General features: G+C 53.9%; 6 protein-coding genes across 6 annotated transcripts; 2 read left to right on the top strand and 4 right to left on the bottom strand.

Annotated features, from left to right (window-relative positions):
* Positions 1–1,280: 1,280 nt before the first annotated feature.
* Positions 1,281–4,937, bottom strand: SODALDRAFT_283469 (hypothetical protein; the record flags this gene model as incomplete). Its single annotated transcript, XM_028608411.1, has 2 exons — positions 1,281–4,602; positions 4,699–4,937. The coding sequence occupies 2 exons, from the start codon at positions 4,935–4,937 to the stop codon at positions 1,281–1,283; spliced, it is 3,561 nt and encodes a 1,186-aa protein (XP_028463710.1).
* A 3,442-nt stretch (positions 4,938–8,379) lies between these two features.
* SODALDRAFT_328288 (heat shock protein HSP98) lies at positions 8,380–11,895 on the bottom strand. The gene has a single exon (XM_028610653.1). The coding sequence runs from the start codon at positions 11,566–11,568 to the stop codon at positions 8,803–8,805; it is 2,766 nt and encodes a 921-aa protein (XP_028463709.1). The 5' UTR covers positions 11,569–11,895; the 3' UTR covers positions 8,380–8,802.
* SODALDRAFT_362751 (hypothetical protein) lies at positions 11,648–13,228 on the top strand (the record flags this gene model as incomplete). The annotated part of the gene is made up of 5 exons (XM_028614491.1): positions 11,648–11,661; positions 11,774–11,887; positions 12,187–12,302; positions 12,370–12,446; positions 12,542–13,228. The coding sequence occupies 5 exons, from the start codon at positions 11,648–11,650 to the stop codon at positions 13,226–13,228; spliced, it is 1,008 nt and encodes a 335-aa protein (XP_028463708.1).
* Positions 13,229–13,312: 84 nt separating this feature from the next.
* SODALDRAFT_316121 (hypothetical protein) lies at positions 13,313–15,836 on the bottom strand. The gene is made up of 5 exons (XM_028609303.1): positions 15,354–15,836; positions 15,078–15,260; positions 14,482–14,587; positions 13,967–14,406; positions 13,313–13,884 (listed from the first exon to the last, which is right to left on the bottom strand). Exons 1-5 carry the CDS (start codon positions 15,435–15,437, stop codon positions 13,747–13,749), a joined length of 951 nt encoding a protein of 316 aa, XP_028463707.1. The 5' UTR covers positions 15,438–15,836; the 3' UTR covers positions 13,313–13,746.
* A 2,022-nt stretch (positions 15,837–17,858) lies between these two features.
* SODALDRAFT_320385 (PDT-domain-containing protein) lies at positions 17,859–19,308 on the bottom strand (the record flags this gene model as incomplete). Its single annotated transcript, XM_028609529.1, has 3 exons — positions 17,859–18,865; positions 19,037–19,097; positions 19,228–19,308. The coding sequence occupies 3 exons, from the start codon at positions 19,306–19,308 to the stop codon at positions 17,859–17,861; spliced, it is 1,149 nt and encodes a 382-aa protein (XP_028463706.1).
* SODALDRAFT_53681 (hypothetical protein) lies at positions 19,210–19,590 on the top strand. The gene has a single exon (XM_028615460.1). The coding sequence runs from the start codon at positions 19,310–19,312 to the stop codon at positions 19,532–19,534; it is 225 nt and encodes a 74-aa protein (XP_028463705.1). The 5' UTR covers positions 19,210–19,309; the 3' UTR covers positions 19,535–19,590.
* The last annotated feature ends 144 nt before the right edge of the window (positions 19,591–19,734 follow it).

Here is a 19,734-nt window from a genome sequence, read left to right as displayed (position 1 = left end):
TGGGCTGGTGGCATCAGCTGAGTGGAAATGTGAAGACCGGTTGGGTAATGGACGGTGATGTGAGTTCGTCGCGAAAGGAGAAATTGCCAGCAAGGAAGAAGCGGATCGAAATATTGATAACTAGGGGGCAAGTCGGAGTGGATGTGTGGATAGAGAGGATGGGTTGAGTCGTCTGTTTCTTCAGCAGTGGCCTGATTTCTCGACAGCCCCGTCGTCACGGATAGCCTCGTGTTTTATCCCACCCTCTCACCGTCTCTTCCCCAGCTTTCTTTCCCCTACCGCTGTGGCTGAACATCACCAATTAGAACCGTATTGGCCAAGGAGAGGGGAGGCTGATGGAAAGGGTTGTTGGCATTGCTCCCCTCGACCTCACGCAACATATGAGGGTTGCATAAGAGTTCGGGCTCCCCTCGTCACGCTGTCTTGCAGAAAACAAACCGGATGGCGAAAGTTCATCGTTGCGTTGGTCAAAAGATGGCTATGGTCATCAAACCCTCCTTTAGCGCTAGGAGAATAATCTCTGTTCTACAAATTGAAACTAGATAGATACAGCGCCCAGCCGCCATGGCCGTTCGCATATATCTAAAAACGCTTACCCCTTTCCAGAGGCCACTCTTCCCACAACTTCGTCTCATGACATTCCACTCGCCGCTTCTGCTCCGGTTTGGCCCCCTTCCAACCACCTACCTCCCAGGGAGGGTCTCGTCCAAACTTCGCTGTCGGTGGATAAATCCTATGGGAGCCGCAGAAACCCCCATCCAAAGCCCTAGTCAGCTTTCGAGGGCTGGGTAAAAAGGACTGCCCGCTTTCGTCTAAACACCAAGCTGCAGAAGCTCAGCGAAGACAGAGGTGAAAAGACATCCATCTGTCGGCAGCCAAAGAAAAGAGTCTCACAACAACAAAAAATAAAAATAAAAAAAGGCTGTTTGAGACAAGAATCCGTCCCGCCCACCTTCGTTCCTTCGTCTCTTTCATAGTCAACGAAACAAAGCGCCCCAACTTCAACTGGAGATGGGCTTCGATTTTTCAACCGAAGCCCAATTCTCGATCAAGTCGGTCACCTTTTCCCCCCTCAGAAGAAAAAAGAAGAAGAAGAAACACCCCCATATCCTGGCGACTCCGGTCCCAGCACTCCATATCACATTCGTTTCATCCTCGCGCTGGAATAAAAAGAAGCAGAGAAACGGACCGACAATGTCATCGCCAGGTGGTGCGGCCTCCTTTAGTCCCTTGTTCACTACACAAGTTGTTTCATCTCTTTTGGTTTGTTTCGGGAGACGTTAGTTTTTGTTTCCTTTCGGTTTACGGCCGTGCTGCTTGGTAGAAGACGGGGGTCCACCTACTCGGCCACGCCTGGTGTTGGCCTGTTCCTGTTGCATGTACGGCGGCATGTTCTGCATGCCGCCCATGTTCCCGTACCCGTATCCGCCGCTCATGCCCATGTTCATGCCATATGACGCGTTGCTATAGGGAGCAGGCTGGCCTGGTGCCATCGGCGGCATCTGCGTTGCAGCCGGCTGGATCGGGCTGCCAGTGGGCATGTTCTGGTTCCGGTACTGATCCATCCCGGCGCTCGGGCTGTTGTAACCGCTATACCCTGACTGCATGGGAGGGTAGTAGTTGTTCATCGCAGGGGTGCCGCGCTGCATCATGTTCTGTTGGTACGGTGTTTGCTGAGGCGCAGGAGGCATCGCGGGGTTAGCCGAGTTGTACATGGGATTCTGTGCGCCGTAAGGCGGGTAAGGTCCCATGTTCGCGTCCGGCGTCTCGTTGCGGGGCCCGCCGTAGCCGGCCTCGTAATTCGGGTTGACCGCCGAAGGCAGCGGATTGTAGAACGGCTTGTTCGCGTGACCCGGGTGCTGCTGATGACCGTTCGCATTCGCCTGTCGTGACGTCGGCCGTTGCCGCGCCTCATTGCCGTTGTGGTTGCTGCCATGACCAGCATCACGCGACCCGCCGCCTCCAGAGCTACGCGTCGAAAGACCGACCTCATCCATGAGGCGCTTATAGCCCTGCGAAGGCTGCGCCTTGATCCTCACCAAAACGCTTTTCACCTTCTCCACCACCTGGGTGCGGATACTCTCGTCGAAGAAGGGGGTCGTGAGAACCTTGAAGATCAGAGCAGCACCGCAGGCATGGTCGCTCAGGATCGCCTCCAGAACATGGTCGTTGGGCGTGAAAAACATGGCCGTGAGGATCGTGTCCCGCGCTTCAGGCTCCGACTTCTGATTGATAACTTTGAGAACAGTGAGGTACGCGACCTTGTGAGTGCAAAGATGAACTAGGAAGGGGACCAGCTGCGGGGCCAACACTGTGCGACGCTGTGGGAAAGTGCATGTGTCCAAATACCAGGTCAGGAGCAGCGCGCCGTTGGCGTTGGTCGCCAGTTGAACACTGTGCAGCGCTATGGCAGCGGCGAGAATCCGCTGCTGATCCTTGTTCGTGTGGTGGCTCTCGAGACAGGCCCGCATTGCGCGCGCGCCGAAGCGGCCTTGCGCGATCTCCCACATGCGGCTCATCATGGTCTCAAAAATAAAATCGTTATACGGCGGGCCGAACTTCAGGCAGCCCTGCAAGACATAGTTGCCGTATTGGTCGAGGAACAGGGGCATGGTATACGGTCGAAGGTACTCGACGATCAAGGACAACTGGTGGGGTGTCTTGCAGACGTCAATGATCTTTTGCGCCGCCCAGGTGCCGTTCTTGTGCACCCCAATTTCTGCCATATGAGGGGCGATCTCAGCAAGCATAGCATCGCGAACGTCATCGGAACAGTGCTCGAACAGTTTTTGCACCACTGTATTGCCAAGATAGTCCGCAGACAGCTCAGCGATCTCGGGAAGCATCTCGACCGCGATCTTCTCGATCTCCGCTTTGGACAGGCTCTGATTGTCGATTCGTTTCCTGACGTCTCTGAGTTTGGGAGCGTCATGAACTCGGGTATGGGTAGGTTCCCGGACCGGAGGGATTTCGTCAACAAAGGCAGTGAACTGAACGGCGGACTGCAAGCTGCGGGAGGTTTTGAAGACATCTTCCTCAGTGGCCTGGAACTGCCTAACAATGCGAAGGATGTCGGCCGTCATCTCATGAAGCGGGGGGACGGTGGGTGCGGCGTTGGTCGGCTGCGCCGTCGCGGCAGTACCCTCTGCCGTCGTGGAGGTGGAGGCGGCGGCGGCGGCGGCAACGGCACCACCTTGACCGTTTTCTTGGTTCTTGGAGAACGGGTCGGGACTGGGAGACGGGAAGGCGCCGTCATGGCCAGGGGTATTAGACGCTGACGGGGGCTTCGCGAAGTTGATGCGAATAGGACCGGCTCCTGGGAAAATCTCCTTGCCGTTCATGTTCGCCTTGGCAGTGATGGCACTTTCAGTACGTTCAAAGTTGACGAAGCCGCAGTTCTTGTGAGTTAGCACCCGGGCGGACAGAATTTGCCCGTACGTTTTGAACATCTCGGTCAAGGTCGACGTTGTGGTGGAAGTCGGAATGCTTCCTAGCCAAAGCGCGCTAGTTGGTCCCTCGAGGCCCTGGTCCTCTGCGTTTAGCAGACCAGCATTTCGGCTGTTGGAACGTGCCAGGTTCATGGCGGCGACAGCCTGCGGCAAATCATCGTAGTTCTTCTCGTCCGGGAGGCGCATGTCGGCGGAGGGGATGGTGGGTGGCACGCCTCCGTTGTTCGGAAGATAGCTCCGCATGAGCCGGGAGGCGGATGGGTCGATAACACCGGCAGTAGTACGCGCACGGGGCCGGGTGGCCTGAGAGGCAAATGCCTGGACGGCCAGGTTATGGTTGCGGATGGCGGCATTTGTGGCGGCCAGTTGATCCTGCAGTTGGGCAGCATAGTGGCTTTCGAGCGTCATGGCATCCACCTCGTCATAGTCGTCTTCCTCCTCGGCATACTTGTCCTTATTATTGACCGAATAGGACCGGAAGCGACTGGCCTTCGACAGTTCGTTGTAGTTCGGTGGAAAAAAAGGCGTCGCAAGCTGCGCTCGAGGTGGCTGTGGCGTCTCAGCGAGTCCTAGGTAATCCAGGGTCCTCATATGAACATCGCTCTCCCCTCCGCCTTCCTTGGAAAATTGGGACTGCGCAGGGGAGCTCGGACCGTTGGAGCCGACGCTCGCGATGCTAGCCAACGTCGAAGCTCGCTCTCGTCCGACTCCCGATGGATTCCAGCTGCTGCTGAAGATAGAAGGTCCGAAAGGAGAACCGCCCCCCGCTGGGTACGGGTCCCGCTGAGGCATGGAGCCAGCGCGGAGACGCGAGAGCAATGTCGAGTTATTAACCAAAGATTCCGGGGCTTCCAGGCCCGGCGACGGCGATTGAAATGGAGTATGAGAGGGTGTCGGTCGGGCCGACTTCGAAACTGCGGGAGGAAGACCGACTCCGCCGGGCGAAAAACGAGAGGGGAGGGTGCCCGCGCGGGCGCGCCGGGCCATAGGCAGACTTTCGGGAGTTGGAAGCTGAACAAAATCAGGAAATCCGTCAGTGGGAGACTCAGGAATATTCTCGCGAAGCGGCGTCGAATTTCCGCTGGTGGGAGGGCCGCCCCAAGGATTTACCGGCATTCCAGGGAGTCCCTCTTGTGCCTGAATTTCCCTTGCCCTAAAGAGAGAGAAAAGTCACCGCAAGTCAGTATATAAAGAACATGCGCAAGCAAGGCGGTTTTTGGGCAGCGGCGGCGAAGGGGCAAAAACGAACCGCTTCGAGAAGAGTCTCGCAGAGCCCGGCATCTCATGCGACGGAGAGCCAGCCCCGGATCGCGTGTTGGTTGCCATTTTACCGGGATGGTTTAGCCCGCTAGGTATACCAAAAGAGGATCGTATAGCAGACCCAGGAGCCGAGTCGACGGGTGAGGTGTTGGAAGGCGAATTTGATCGGACCGAAGCAGACTGGTGGAGGTAACCGATGGGTAATTGATCGGATCTATTGGTTGACATTATCAATTATCTAGGCCGTAGTACTCATGTGAGAGTTTCTTTTTCTTTTTTTTTCCCTCTTCTCCTCTTGCTTTTCTGGTAACACAAAAGAGGAACCGGTATGCTCTGGGCCAGGTGGGAAATGCGTAATCTCGTAACGTTCTGACGCACAAAACTGCCAGAGCCCTGTGAGGGCGATGAGACGAAAGATGTCAAGGCAATATTCAAGGGTCTATCGTGATGCCTGAAGAGAGAGACGATTTCGCTATTCTTGGGGACGGACACCAGTTGTTCGTGGGACTATGACGGCGGGTGGTCGAGTCCACTGGTATCGAATCGAGATGTAGCCGGATTCGAGAACGAGGTTCGTCGAATATTACGATTGGTACCTTCGGAGGCGGTGTCTCGCAAGGTTCGCCCAAGAGGGGATGTCAATAATAATGTAGTGGATTTGCTAAAGCAAGCGAATTGACTGAATCGAGCAACGAGACGAAGGGCCTGCCGATCAAGGAGCGTGGGGACCGGGAGACGAAAAATGAACGGTAAATACGAGGGAAGCTTTGCTTCCAGTCGATGGCGAGAAGCGGCAGTGGCTTGCAGTGGTATCCCGTGGCTTGTTTCGGTGTGCTCTTGTCGTCTCTTGGAGCACCGGCGCCGGCAGCTAACTGGTGAAGATTCCCCTTGCTCAATAGTCTGGCAGGTATCCCCAGCAGCTGTCGTCGTCGTTTAATTTCAAATACGGCTCGGGTAGACAGCTAATGAAGCCACGCTGTTCCGACTTCTTCTGTCTTGCGTACCGTGATAAGAAAAAGACGAAAAAAAAAGCGAAGAGGGGGGAAGAAAAAGAGCTACGTCAAATATACAGGCGGCATTAGATAAGAGGCCGATGCGCCTGGAGAAGGATTAAATGGGCAAAGGAGAGCAGAAAGGAGAGGTGGAGAGGTAATGGAGAGGAGAGGTCGAACGACGTGACGGTGATGATGAAGTAGGTGGTTAGGGAAAGGAGTGGGAAGGATGGACGGGGGAGGTCGAAGACGAGAATCTATCAAGGCTTTTTTTTGCTAAGTGGACCAAGAAGAATTGGCCTGGTGGGCGGTAATGGGGGTTTGTGGAGGTAGCCAGTACTACGACACCACGAGTGACGAAGCAACTTGACTGCAGGCTAAGTGGTTCTTCTTGTTTCTTGTCCTTTTCCTCGGCCGGTACGAAGTACTCGATACTCCGTCCCTTCTACGAGTGCTTGGCCTTGGAAGTGGGCTGCGGCAGAGAACTGTACGGATGTTGGGAGGGTTGGACATGTACGGAGTACGGGAGCATTACTTCGTGCGTCCGCATTCCTAGCAAAGAAATACCTACTGATTATTAGTGGGTGAGTGGGTGAGTGGTGTCCTTGGCGGGTGCACTCCGTACGAAAGTACTTCGTAACTACCTTAGATATGTACTCCGTACTTCAGCCACTATATGAACGACGGAAGTTTGCTCAGTGAGCTAGGAGGTTCTAGTAAGGAGGTTGAATAGGTATCTAAGGTAGGTAATAAGGTACCTACCTATATACCTTAAAGAATCAAGTTCTGTTTAGAACGACACAGTAAGCAGGTACTAAGTACATATCTGGCTATCAGAGCACAGCTTTTTTAGCACGCATATATGCCAAGGTCTGATAGTAAACTAGGTACTGAAGACTTCCTCCTCGTCTACCACTAAGAAGCCTTCTTACTTCGTAATTACCTTTAGTTAAGGTACCTACGGATAGTAATAAATAAGGTAGGTTTCAAGTCCTGGGGGATCAGCAACACGACACAGCATCTCTGCGGTTAGGGGTAAGGAACCCCCTAGCGTACTACGGACCGGACCACCCCCTTTTTCTCCCACTCCATCCAGCAGAGCAGATCGTCAACTTGAAGCTTCGGGGCCCGTCCCGACTACGAAGTTTGGAGTACAATGGTAAACGACATGTGTATTCGGCCTGCCGAGGCGACCTCGTACTCCGTAAGAACAGAACCAAAATCTTACCTGTTGCGTTGGAATACTGCTTCTCATCCAACATAAGATACATCAAGAAGGCTGGCATTACGAGGCTGAGAAGGGACCTAGGGCACCTGTTGTTTTGCCAGTTCCACGTCTGGAATACGGGGGAGTACCGTGCGAAGTACACATGTACCCTCTGCCCCAGACAAGGAAGGGACAAGCCATAATTCGTAACAGTCTGGGGGAGCCCATTGACGAATGAAGTACGGATATACATCCAACTGTAAGGTACTGGGGAAGACGGATTGTCCGATGCCTTCCAGCACCGTCAGGACAGAGTAGGCGCGACTTTGAAAGGGGGTCTCTCCTACCTAGGTACGGAGTGTTCGAATGTTCCTCGACCCGAGAAAGTCTTCCCATGCTTGACGCTCTCCCGCGGTTTGTGCCACCGTCCCCAACTTCAATCTCCCACGCCTCGACCAATCGGATCCTGAAGACGTGAGAAAGCAAAATGGCAGCAACCACGAAAGACGGTCCCAACCCCTGATCCCAATTCCCATGATCCGCGCAAGCGAGAAATCCTGAAACGTGCCATATGTTCCAACCCTCTCTGCTCCACCCTGCCTGCTACACTACAGCATGCCGTAGGTACATAGGTTGTACTTAATTGCTACCTTACGTGCGGGACCTCCCACCCTGGCACTCAGGGCCGTCATATCCACCACTGGGAGTCGGTATTCGCACTTCGTACGGTCCATTGATTCGCTCCCAGTTTCCCAGAATATTCCCCTTCTCATACAGAGGTCCATCGTACGGAGCGAGATCGCGATACCAGTTTCGACGCCCAAACCTCGCTTGGCCTCATTTCTAGAGAAGACGTCTTCCCACCCTCCATCCCGAGTCAGGGCTACTGAGAGCGGAGCGCGCCGTCGGTCAGTCCAGCGATAGCGGCCACAGCGGCCACAGCGGCCACAGCGGTCGTCGCGGTCGTCGCCAGCCGTCGTTGACAATCGCACGCAGAAAATATCGGCAGTTGAATCTAATTAGTGACATGAGTAGAGCACCGGATCGGACGAGATCATCGACGCCCATGATCGCTCCCCGTCACTCCGCACTGCGAAGTTACGTCCACAAGATAGTACGTCAATACGCAGCACCCGATCTATGATCAGATCTGTACCTACCTATGGGCCTATTCAACTTTGGCATGCATGGTATTCGTATTGGCATAAAGAAGAATCATGCCAGGGGACAGATGATTGTCTTGCGGACGTAACCCCCCGCATCGGTTGTCGTCGAGTGGTTGATGAGGACGATACTGCAAAGACGTCGGTTGTGGCAAGTGGATGCCGACGAAGCTGAGCAGGACGATGTATACACCGATGGAGAGGTCGAGGCGGAAATGCAGTGAGATCAAGATGCGGAGGGAACCGACAAGAGAAGACTACGTTCATACAATTTTCTGGACGAGGATTAAGGGATGTGAATGCCATGGCATGCCCAGGGATCATCACTCTTGCGCATTGGTACTGAACACCATTCGATCTAGATGATCTATTGTTAATGTACCCGGTTACTATATCACACGATCCTGGGTTCCCTATGTGAAGTCGGAACCGAATGCCATGTCCACCATGTCCGTCAGCAAAAGAAAGAAAGAAAAGAAAAAAGAGGAAAGAAAAAGAAAGGCAGAAGAAAAGACTGTGTACCACCCCTAGCGCCTCGAGCACTTCCTCCTGGGACGCCTCGATACGTCCGTGTCCATGGGTTCCCTTTGCTCGCTTCCACTGACCAGAAAGTCTCAAAAACAATATCCGTCTTTCCATAACAGCCGTGCCAATCATTAAACCTCAATAAAAGTCGTCAACTGTCCCTCCCTTCCCTGTCTACCTAGATAGACACTCTCAACTCCGACGTCTTAACTATAGATATCCATCTCCTCGTCTCCAGCCACCTCGTCCACCGCGTCTTCTTCCATGTCTTCGTCCTCCGAGACCATCTCGCTGTCCTGGTGGTTCGGGAGCACAACGATCCTATCGTTGATGAGTTCGACGCGTGCCGTCTCGCCGTCGCGGACCTGGCCTCGAAGAATGAGGATGGCAAGCCGGTTGAGCACCTCCTTCTCGATGAGACGCTGGAGCGGCCGGGCACCGTACGCAGGCGAATAGCCCGCATTGCCCAGATAATCCTTGGCCTCGTCCGAGACTTCGATGGTGACCTTGCGGTCGTTGTCAGCGAGCCGTTTCTGAACTTCGACGAGACGGAGGTCGACGATGTTCCGGATCTCGCGGCGAGTGAGCCGGTTGAAGATGACAATCGAGTTGATACGGTTGAGGAACTCGGGCAGGAACCAGTTACGGAGCGCATTCATAACCAGCTCACGCGTAGTGGGGTCAATCTTGCCCTCACGGTTGGTCTGGTTGAGGAATTCGGCACCCAGGTTGGACGTCATGACCACGATGCAGTTCTTCGCATCCACGACGCGACCTTGGCCGTCCGTGATGCGGCCGTCGTCCATGAGCTGCAAGAGTACCGTGAGGACTTCCTTGGCCGCCTTCTCCACTTCGTCAAAGAGCAAGATGGAGAAAGGCTTGCGGCGGAGGGCCTCAGTAAGCTGACCGCCAGCATCGTGACCGACGTAGCCCGGGGGGGCTCCGATCATTCTGCTCAGAGCATGGCGTTCCTGGTACTCGGACATGTCGAAACGGATCATCGCCTTGGGGTCGTCAAAGAGGAAGTCGGCAAGAGCCTTGGTAAGCAGCGTCTTGCCGGTGCCGGATGGGCCGCAGAACAAGAAGCTCGGAGGTTGGTTCGGGTTGCTTAGGCCGGAGCGCTGCAGCCGGATAGCGTTGGAGACGGCGTGTACGGCCTCCCTCTGACCTACCACAGTCTTCCCCAGCACCTTCTCCATATGCAAGAGCTTGTCCTTCTCGGTGGTCCTGAGCCGGGTGACGGGAATGCCGGTCCAGCGAGAGACAATCTCATTAATGTGGTCGACGGTGACAATATCCGTGACCATGGAGCCGCCGGTGTCGTGTCCGGATGCGCTAAGTGCCGCATCGGCAGCTGCCTTCTTAGCTTCGAGAGCCTTGATGACAGCACGCTGTTCCGGAATGGCACCGTATTGAAGGTCGGCAGCCTTGGCGTGGTCGCCTGCGTTGGCCGCATCCTCGAGGCGTTTCTCAAGTTCGTCGAGCTTTGTCTTGGCCTGGTGGATCTGCTCGCCCCTCTTAATCTCGCTCAGATACTTCTGCCGAAGAGGCTCGAGTTCTTCCTCGACATTCTTGGCGTCCTTCCGAGCCTGAGCGAGACGGGTCTGGGAGGCCTCGTCTTTCTCCTTCTCGAGGGCAGCGATTTCAATCATGATCTGGCGATGCTTGCGCTCCAAAGAGTCGATGATCTCGGGCTGCGACTCCCTGGCGACCCGGACTGCCGCAGCCGCTTCGTCAACTAGATCGATGGCCGAGTCGGGAAGTCGCCGTTGTGTGAGGTAGCGGCCCGCAAGATTGGCTGCAGCTACCAGGGCACTGTCTAGGATGGTGACTCGGTGGTGACGGTCGTATCGTTCCTTGAGACCTCGAAGAATCGAGATGGTCTCGGAAATCGTCGGCTCCTTGACTAGGACCTGCTGGAATCGGCGTTCAAAGGCCGCATCCTTCTCGACGTACTTGCGGTATTCACCTAGAGTTGTCGCGCCAATGCAGTGCAGCTGTCCACGAGCCAACATAGGCTTCAACAGGTTGGCCGCGTCCATTCCACCTTCGCCTGAGGACCCGGCGCCCATCAGCAGGTGAATTTCGTCCACAAAGAGAACAATTGTGTCTTTGGAATTCTCAATCTCGTTGAGTACGCCTTTCATACGCTCCTCAAACTCTCCGCGGTATTTGCTGCCGGCCACTAGCGCGCCCACATCGAGCGAGAGCAGCTTGCAGTGCTTCAGGTTATCGGGGACGTCTCGGTTGACGATGCGCTGAGCGAGACCCTCAATAACGGTCGTCTTGCCAACGCCAGGTTCTCCGATGAGGACGGGGTTGTTCTTGGTTCGGCGGGATAGAATCCGGATAACACGTCGAATCTCTTCTTCTCGGCCAATGACCGGATCCATTTTCTTATCCCGGGCCATGGCGGTCATGTCGATGGTGAACTTGGCCAGGTTTTCATGTTCTTCCTCTGTATCGGCAGTCTTGCTGTCGACGCGCTTAGTGCCTCGGATCTGAGATACGGCATCTTGGATCAACTTCGATTTCGGAATGTTGGCCTCCCTGAGGCAGGATTGGATGGTATTATCCTCCGCCAACGCGGTGATGAGATGGTCGACGGCGATGAAGGTGTCTTTCTGAATCTTTTGAAGTTCTTGTGCCTTCCTCAAGACACTATGGAAACTCGGTGCCACAGAGACATGATCAGGCGGAGGATCTTGGCTAGGGAGGCGAACTAGTGTCTTCTTGAGGGCACGATCGAAGGCCTGAGGGTCACCGTGCGCTCTCTCGACGACCTGACGAAACATCGACGGGCTGGCCGGAGGGCCGTTTTGTTGGTCTTTGCTCAGATCTGCCGGAGGATCTAGGAGAGAAACGGCAAGGTGAACCGGTAGGAGTTGAGAATGGGCGTATTGCTCGGCGAGGGCCATGGCATCTTGGACGGCCTTCTCGCCACGATCTGTGAATTCCATACGGGAATTCATCTTGACGTTGGTGTGTGGTGTCTATTACAGAAAAAGAGAGAAAGAATAAAGTCGGTGTAGTTTGCGTGTATGTGTCTGTATGTCGGGGGAAATGTTCGTGCTGCACGCAGCAACTCAAAATGTACAAAAGAACCTCTATGTGAGGGGTATCACGAAGTTCAGAGTAGTCGAGTTTGATGATTGTTTGTTTGTGTCAAAACAACAGGAAAAAGAACAAGGCAGAAGACTTCGAGGCGATTCAAGCCTTTATGCGTTTATCCTTGGATTCGAGAGAAGCTGGAGGTGGGACGACTCATGAGCTGATGTCTCTGGCATCATCGTGAGCGTTAGGGCACCTACGACTGCTTCCTGGAAGGTGCTCGACGTCACTGGAAAGTGCCCGAAGATACTTTACGTTGATTGGAAGCTTAGGTTCCAGGTTGTTTTCAGTGGGGATGCTTATTATCCTTAATCTTATCTTAGCCGCGCCTGATAAGAAATAAGGTTGCACCTGCCCAATATTTGCACCTCCTTCCATCTGAAGGGCAGTCACGTGAATATAAGCCACACTTTGCTGTGAGGCTGGAGGCCGAGGAGCTTTAGGGGTGGTTTTTTTTTTTTGTGACGGTGCTCGACGAGGCCTCTTTGGCTATGGAAAGATCAGAATCGAAGGAGGTTTCCACACAACAGCAGCCATGAACTCGATTCCCATCTTCAGGTTTTCACAGTTATCTGTCGGCGTCTCAAGGACGATCGTACGACAAGGTCATACATTGCCACGGAAAAGGACGCCGAAACCCGAACTCACACACTTCCCGCCAGGCTGGGGCGAGCAGATCTGGGTGTGGAACCACCTACTCGAAAATCAGATCATATACTCGCACACCAAAGTCCTCGATGTACGCCTTACTGAGTCTCTAACTATCTCTCTTCCCCGGTTCATTTTGTGCCATGGAAGCTTAGTTGACTAATCTTCTCGGCGCAATTCGTCCAGTCCAACCATGCCCTACAACAGCTCCCATTCATCGCGAAGAAATCGAAGCCCGCCAAATTGCGTAAAGACCTCTGGCGACCCATGGCGATGATTCAGTTCCCCCTGGGCGCCGGTGTGGCGGGGCAATCAGCTTTTCAGAAGCTACGGGAATTCCGACGACGACACGAGCTTGAATGGGACGACAGTCTTTTTTTCGAAACGGAGCCAGACCCGACAACAGGAGAGATGAAGCGCGTGAAGCTCCGCTCGCGTATTGAGCGCGGCTACGCCATCCACGACCAACGAGCCAACGCCATCGCCGACATGGCTGCCGTGCTAGCCGGTGCCGGCCGCGGGAGCAGAGTATGGATCAGCCCCGCGGAACGGATGATGCTAGAAGAAGGGAACAAGGAGCTGGAAAATAAGCAGGAGGGAGAGGTGGACGAGGCCAGCAGCAGCAGGAACGACCGCATCGTCGAGCTACGTGGGAAAAGGTGGTCTCCTGCCGCGCCACGCGAGGACGACCCGGACCGCGAACTGATCAAGGCTACGGTGTATTGGATGAACGCTCAGGACCGGAACTACGCGGAGAAGTGGAGCGACAATGTCACGCATGAACTATTCGAAGAGGCTAAAGCGGCAGGAGAGACGCTCGCCGAAACAGGGTCGGAACCTGGAACAATTCGTGCAGAGCTTTCCAGCGCCTGAGCCTCGCAGCAAAAGGACACAGCGACAGAGTGCGAAATCTATCCGTGGTGAGCGGGGTCAGGGAAAGGCGGTATAGGTGTGGGACGACGGGACCGATGTTTTTTTTTGTTTTGTTTTCGGAAGCGATAGAGGGGGCCCTCGAGGCATTCGCTCATTCAGGCCTCTTCCTTTCCACGTGGCTCTTATTGAGCTGTGGAATTGTGTTATCACCATGTAGTTGAGATGGTCACGGCATCGTGGCTATCTATCTGGTACTTCCCCGCTGTAAAATATGCTGTACCATATCAATGATTTATCTACCCCGATTATGTTACGGGCTATTTCCCGGAATGTTCAGAGTCGTGAAAGCCGTTTCTCTTTACTGTCAATCCCCCAAACAAAAACATCATCCCCATCCTCCATAACCACGATACTCCATACTCTCCAGGCGTTGCTCTGCAGAAGTGGGTACTGGTGACTGAAACACATGCCTCAAAGGAGAGAGGCAAAAGGAAGAAAATTAACACACGGGCGCTATTCTATACCTGAAGAGCGAACCTTTTCAGATACTCGTAATCCGCAACGTTGGCGTCGACGGTCTCTCGAATAATTTTTGCGCCCTCTTCACCATACTTCTCGGTCCACTCCTCGTCCTCCGACTCTTTCGTCACGGTTTTCTTGGACGGCAGGGAAAGTCAGCCTTACGCACATGAAAAAGGAGGGGAGAAGTCAGGGGGGATAAGAACGGAAAGTAGAGACACTTACAGCAGCGTGAGACCGAGGCTTCAAGCTGGAACTTGACAGAGCGTCGTTATGGAACCCCTCCCACTTGGCAAACTGCTCCACCGCGAAAGCGGTGTCCTCTTCAGACCAATTGAGCATCGAATCAGTGAACTCGAGTCCGACACGTTCACAGTACGCCCGGACTACGGGCTCGGGGCGGTCGAGCAAATCGTCGGCATCTACAACAACAATGTCGGAGCGATCGACCAAGCCCTCGCGGACGAAGAAGTCCAGGAGGCGACGGAGCTCAGAGTAGCCGGCCTCTTTGGGGTCGAAGATGAAGCCCGTTACCTCGTTGAGCGGAGGGACACAGCAACGGTAGTACGACGGGACGGCGCGGCGAGGGTGTCGGATGAGGAAGGTGAACTGAAAGCGGCGTAGGACGTCGATGGGGATGACCGTGGGGTTATTGGCCTCTTCCGGGCTCGAATCCGAGGTGGTAGAATTGTCGTTGGGTGAGTTTCCGTTGTGAGATCCGTTGGTTCCGTTACGATTGGCGGCAGAGTATGTAGAGAGCGAGGGAACGATTCTGGCAGGTTGTCCCTCGAGTGGGAAGAGGTAGTAGGCCATGTCTTTGATGAAGACACGCTTGGAACCCTGGTTGGCCAGTGGGAGAGGCTTTGTAAGTCATCATATGCAAGGCGAGGGATCAAAGAGACGATCGGAAAACATGAAAATAGTTAAGACATTGAGTGCATGGATCGGTATGGCTAAATAGGGGCATTATAGCTATGGGCATGGTGACTTGATGCGACACTAGATAGTTGTGCGAAGCTCTTTGGAAAAGTAAGATGGTGATGTCGGATAGCGCTCAGTGGTTGACGGACGAATCGAAGCTCAAGAATGAAGCTCTCGTCGTCGATTGGCGAGACCACCATGTACTCAAGGTAGCAAGGTCACACCAAGAGTACATGGTGATGGTGAACCCGAAATCTCAACCGAAAAAGAAGAAGAAAAGAAAAGAAAAATGAGGCCAGGAAGAGGACGAGGAAGAAAGGGCAAATGGACATAGAAAATGAATTGACCGAAGAGTAATAGAAGGGAGGAAGTGCAAATGGGAGCAGAGAAACAAAACTAGGAGACATACCCCATCGCTGGCATCTTCGATGGACTTCAGGATATCGGCATAAGTGGTATTGCCAAAGCCCGTCTTCTCCCTTGTCTCGGGTTCGTTATCATATCGCGGGCTGATGCGTTCCGGGCCGTAATAATAGGAATCACCAAACGGTTCGTGCACAGAACACAGCTCATCCCGACGGGTCATGAAGACCTATGCAGAAAATTTAGCTGCGGAGCCCTGCCAGATCGCAGCATAGCCCATAGGCAAGCAAAGAACAGAGGGATAGTTTGATGATGGACTCACCCTCTCGAAAGCAGTAGAACACGCCCTGGGATGGGTCGCGCAGAAGATAGGCTTCTTACTGCTGGACATGGATCCTATCGCCATGGTCTCGGAGGGGAAGAGTCGGGTAGGGACACGGTCGGGGGGATGATACTGGAGTATTGCGAAGGAACCTAGGAAATGGCGTGATGAAGCCTAGTGGAAAGAAACAGCGAAGAAACCAGGAATTCGGGTTCGAAGCAGCCGGCAAATATGCAGTTAGAGCTTAATCGGAAGCATAAATTAACGGCGATTTAGCCTCCCGGCGGTGATATCAAAGAGCTTCAAAAACAGAGATGAGAAGAGAAGATGATCTTAAGGCCGACAACAACGCGAGATGGAAGAATCCAACACAGGATGCACAGGAGAAAAGAGTCGAGGGCTGACCTATATAAACCTCTTGCACCCTTCCAGGTTGTCCTGCCCGTCCAATCCAGCTCTGAGAAGCTCTTTAACTTAACCCACGCAGCTTCTCTCAATCTGCCGAGCTTCGTCTAACCTCTTTTTCCCTGTGGCACCCCCGCAACTAATAACCTAAGCAGATCGGTTCTTGTCCGTCCCAACAACTGACCACTGATATCTTCTTACGCCCACCACATGGAGACCGCAACCAACAAAAGGTTAAGAAACGGACTGAAGGTACATGTTTGTTCCAGAGTGCGATGTACTCTTGAGTACTGCCTGCGGGATTGGTACTTTTCTAACACTGGTAGAATTGCTACCTAAGGTATAATAAACACAGACGAAGACCGATATAGACGAGGTATGTAGAGGTACTTCCGTAAGCTTCTGCAACGACTGTTGGGAACACCGAAGCTTACCTTACCTTTCCACATAAGGTACATGAAGAAGGTTATCAAAACAGGTTATTGAAGCGTTGATGGTCCCGTTTTTGGTACCTGTACCAACACCCGGCATCTGTAGTGGATTTATCATTGTACTAATAAGCCTGTAACCTGCGACTAGGACGTCATAGTTACTACCCCGCCACTTGGCTGGAACCAATTGAGACCTGCAAGGTTCCACGCCGGGGACACTAATAACGCGGGCGAGGAACTCGAGGGTCCAGGGCCGCTTTCCCCTCTCTTACCGTTTCAAAGGTCTGGAACGAGTTGAGTAAACGTATACTTGTCCGGCTGGCATGTGGAAGTCTATGACTGCCTGCAAGAAGTATATGTCTCTGAAGGATACATGGGCGGGAATCGTTTTCAGTACACTAAAGACACGAGGACGTGGGAGAACATTAAGTGGGCCAGCGTCAGTGACGATATAGAAGAATAGGTAGGTAGAGATGGAATAACACGTGAAGAAAAGTAAAGGGAAAGTAAAGGGGGACAGTCATTGGACCATGAAGGTCTCAGGCACTGTCTGCTGAGATGACATGCGTATGCCCCTTTTTCGAGCCGCTCAGACGGTATGGCACGCCGCCGAAATCAAGACATATCGAATGAGGGAAGAAGCTGGCGAGAGGAAGATGGACAAGAGGGTCTTGGGTGGTTGAAGACATAGTTAGACCGAGTGACGGGCAAGGAGGTTTATGCGGTCTACCATCCTCATTCTCATGGCATGATGGACTGCAAAAGTCCTTGTATCAAGCGTATACGCGAGCCTGAAGGGCGTCCGGAGTCCTCGCATTTTGAGAGACTGGCAGGCTTAAATGCGCAAAACAACCCTCACGGTTGTGTCCCTTCACTGCCTTCCCTCGTAACAGGGCTCAAGCAAAGCAGTCATGTGTTATGGCGTGCTCGCATCGTGGTCGGGTACAACCCTCTACTTTTTGGCCCAGGGTCAACGGCAAGCGTCCTTTAGGCGCGCTGGAGGCGCACATGACCCCGGCTTCCAGAGTGAGATAGTAGGATGCAAAGTCCCTACATGTTCCCCGTTGCCCCGGGAGCAGGACGAATCCCGCGCCAAGCTGAAGACTCATGACACAAGCTTTTCCTGCAAGAAGCCAGGTACGACATGCTTGACGACGTGTCTTTGCGTTCTGGTCTTTGATTTGTCTCATGTATGCCTGCAACCCACGCTTTTCTGTCAGCCTGCAGGAAGGCATCTCGGTGGCAATGGTATAAATCGAGGTTGTTGTCGCGTGAGCACCCTCGAAGAAGTAAGTCTCAGCCTGGCAGCCGTGGGTGTGACATTGACGCAAAGAAGACAGGGGCCGTAAGAGGACCTCGACTGATGGTCACATGAGGTGGTCACTCGTCGACCCTGCGCCACGTAACATGTAAGTAGGTAGGTAAGGTAGGAAAGGGCTAGACCGCAGTGACAATATCCCATGGCGACAGACATCATACACCCACATGGTGGGCAGATGTTCGTAAGACGCTCCCTCCCCCAGCCCTCGGAGGTACATCCAGCTTTGGTCCACGTAGAAGAAAGGGGCAAACGCCCCATGGCAGCAAAGGAAGAAAGTAAGACATAAGAGCCGAGGGAGAAAGATGGGGAGAGCGTTGACAGGGTAAATTTCTCCCTGCCGTTCGCTATCTAGCTAAGGCTCACGGCCCGTTGGTCGTCCCAGCTCCCTAACCACCTCCACGTCTCAGCGACCTCCCCTACCGCCTCCAGAACACCCTTGACCCGCTCTTCTGGATCCCGGAATTTGTGGCCCTGGAACTCGACAAAGAAGACGTACTGGAATGGCTTGACGAGGCTGGGCCGGCTATTGATGCTGGTCAGGTTGAGCTCGAACCGGCGGAAGCACCCCAGCACGTCGGCTAGCGCGCCCGGTGCCTCGTGGGGTACAGTGAAGGAGACCAGCGACTTCGTTTTCGCACCCTTGCCGCCGCCCGTCGTAGAAAGGGGGTGTCCTAACTCTGCTGAAACATCTCGTTGCGGTGCGGCGCCATTGCGACCATCCACACCAGCCCGTTCAGCGGAAGGGGAGATGGACTCCTTGCGCACGACAAAGAATCGGGTCGTGTTATCGGGGCGGTCCTCGATGCACTCGGCCAAGACGTCGATGCCGTGCAGCTGGGCAGCGACGGCACTGGAGACGGCGGCGCTGGTGCCTGTCGGATCTGCAGCCACGAGCTCGGCGGCGCGGCTCGTGGAGCTAACGTCTACGGCCTCGACGCCCTTGAGGTAGGTCGACAGGAAAGCTGTGCACTGGCCCCAGGCCTGCGGGTGGGAGTAGAGACGGCGGATGTGGGAGAGGTCGGCGCGGGGGTGGGCCCGGGGCGTCGGAGGGTGGGGTTCTGATTCTGTGGGCGTGCGGGTTCCCGACCCAGCATTGTCCTCGGCGGGACTGAACGGGACACCACCGGTGGTGGGGATGGCGGTAGAGGCAGGGCACGACACGGACGAAGGGGGGAGCCGGCCGACCAGGTAGTGATGGACGTCCAGGTAAATCTCCGCACAGACTGCTATGTCGGGATACAGCCTGTTACGGTCTGCAAAGCAGTCGAGGCTGAAGACTACGGAGCCATTGGTGGAGTTCTCGAACGGAACAACTCCGTAGGCCACATCACCTGCTTGAACTGCGGCGAAGATGTCTAATCCGGGGACAACGTATGTTAGCGATAATTGCCGATGAGAAGGGGACAGGAGTGAGCGACCCCCGGGACTGATGAAGGCAAGGAGAAGCCTTAAGGACAAACGGGAACAAACATAGCTGAAGAGTACATAGTACATTTTTGCTTCCCACACAGCAGGCTCCTACTTACCGGGAATTGTCACTAATGGAGTCAAGTCCCATTCATATTCGGGAAATGATTGAAGCGTTGCCTGAGGAAGAGAAGATGTCAGCGAGGCAACGCGATGGTTATGCGGGCTGTCACAAGAGGGGAATTGTTCAAAGTACAGTACCTCCCATAACGGGGGGAAAGGTACGCATGGTGGACGAAGTACTACTAACCTGGTGAGAATATGAAGCTTTGGGGCCCAGGAACCCGACCAACGGCCTACGCTTAACTTCCTCTTGTGCTCCCGTGGTCATCATGAGGCTCCTTTTCTTTTCTCTCTTTCTTTTTCCTTTCCACCTGGGAGGATGCTGCTCTGCCGTTTCAGATGTGCTGGGCAATCGGTTGCAAGGTACCTGTGAGCTCGCTTCGCGGGTTTTCGCGCTTGGTGGCGTTCGGTGTATCGTGGGGCGACAGAATCGAGCTGAAGAAAGGGGCGAATGCAATCTGTTAATACGAGGCAAAGTCACAATATATTATTGAACTCGACTTGGAAACTGGATAAGATATGTGTGGTTGTTGTTGCGGTTGTGGTGAGTTTTTGATTGAGGGTCAAAAATAGAACCAATCGGGAATTGGCGGCCGAGTGTCTGTCTACCTTCGGCTCATTGGATCCAAATCGGCTGGAGTGCGATTCCTTTTTCTTTTTCTTTTTCTTTTTCTTTCTTTTTCTTTTTCTCCTT

The sequence above is a fragment of the Sodiomyces alkalinus genome, assembly GCF_003711515.1.
Source record: "Sodiomyces alkalinus F11 unplaced genomic scaffold SODALscaffold_10, whole genome shotgun sequence".
Lineage (NCBI taxonomy): Eukaryota > Fungi > Ascomycota > Sordariomycetes > Glomerellales > Plectosphaerellaceae > Sodiomyces > Sodiomyces alkalinus.
This window is presented reverse-complemented; position numbering and strand designations above follow the sequence as displayed.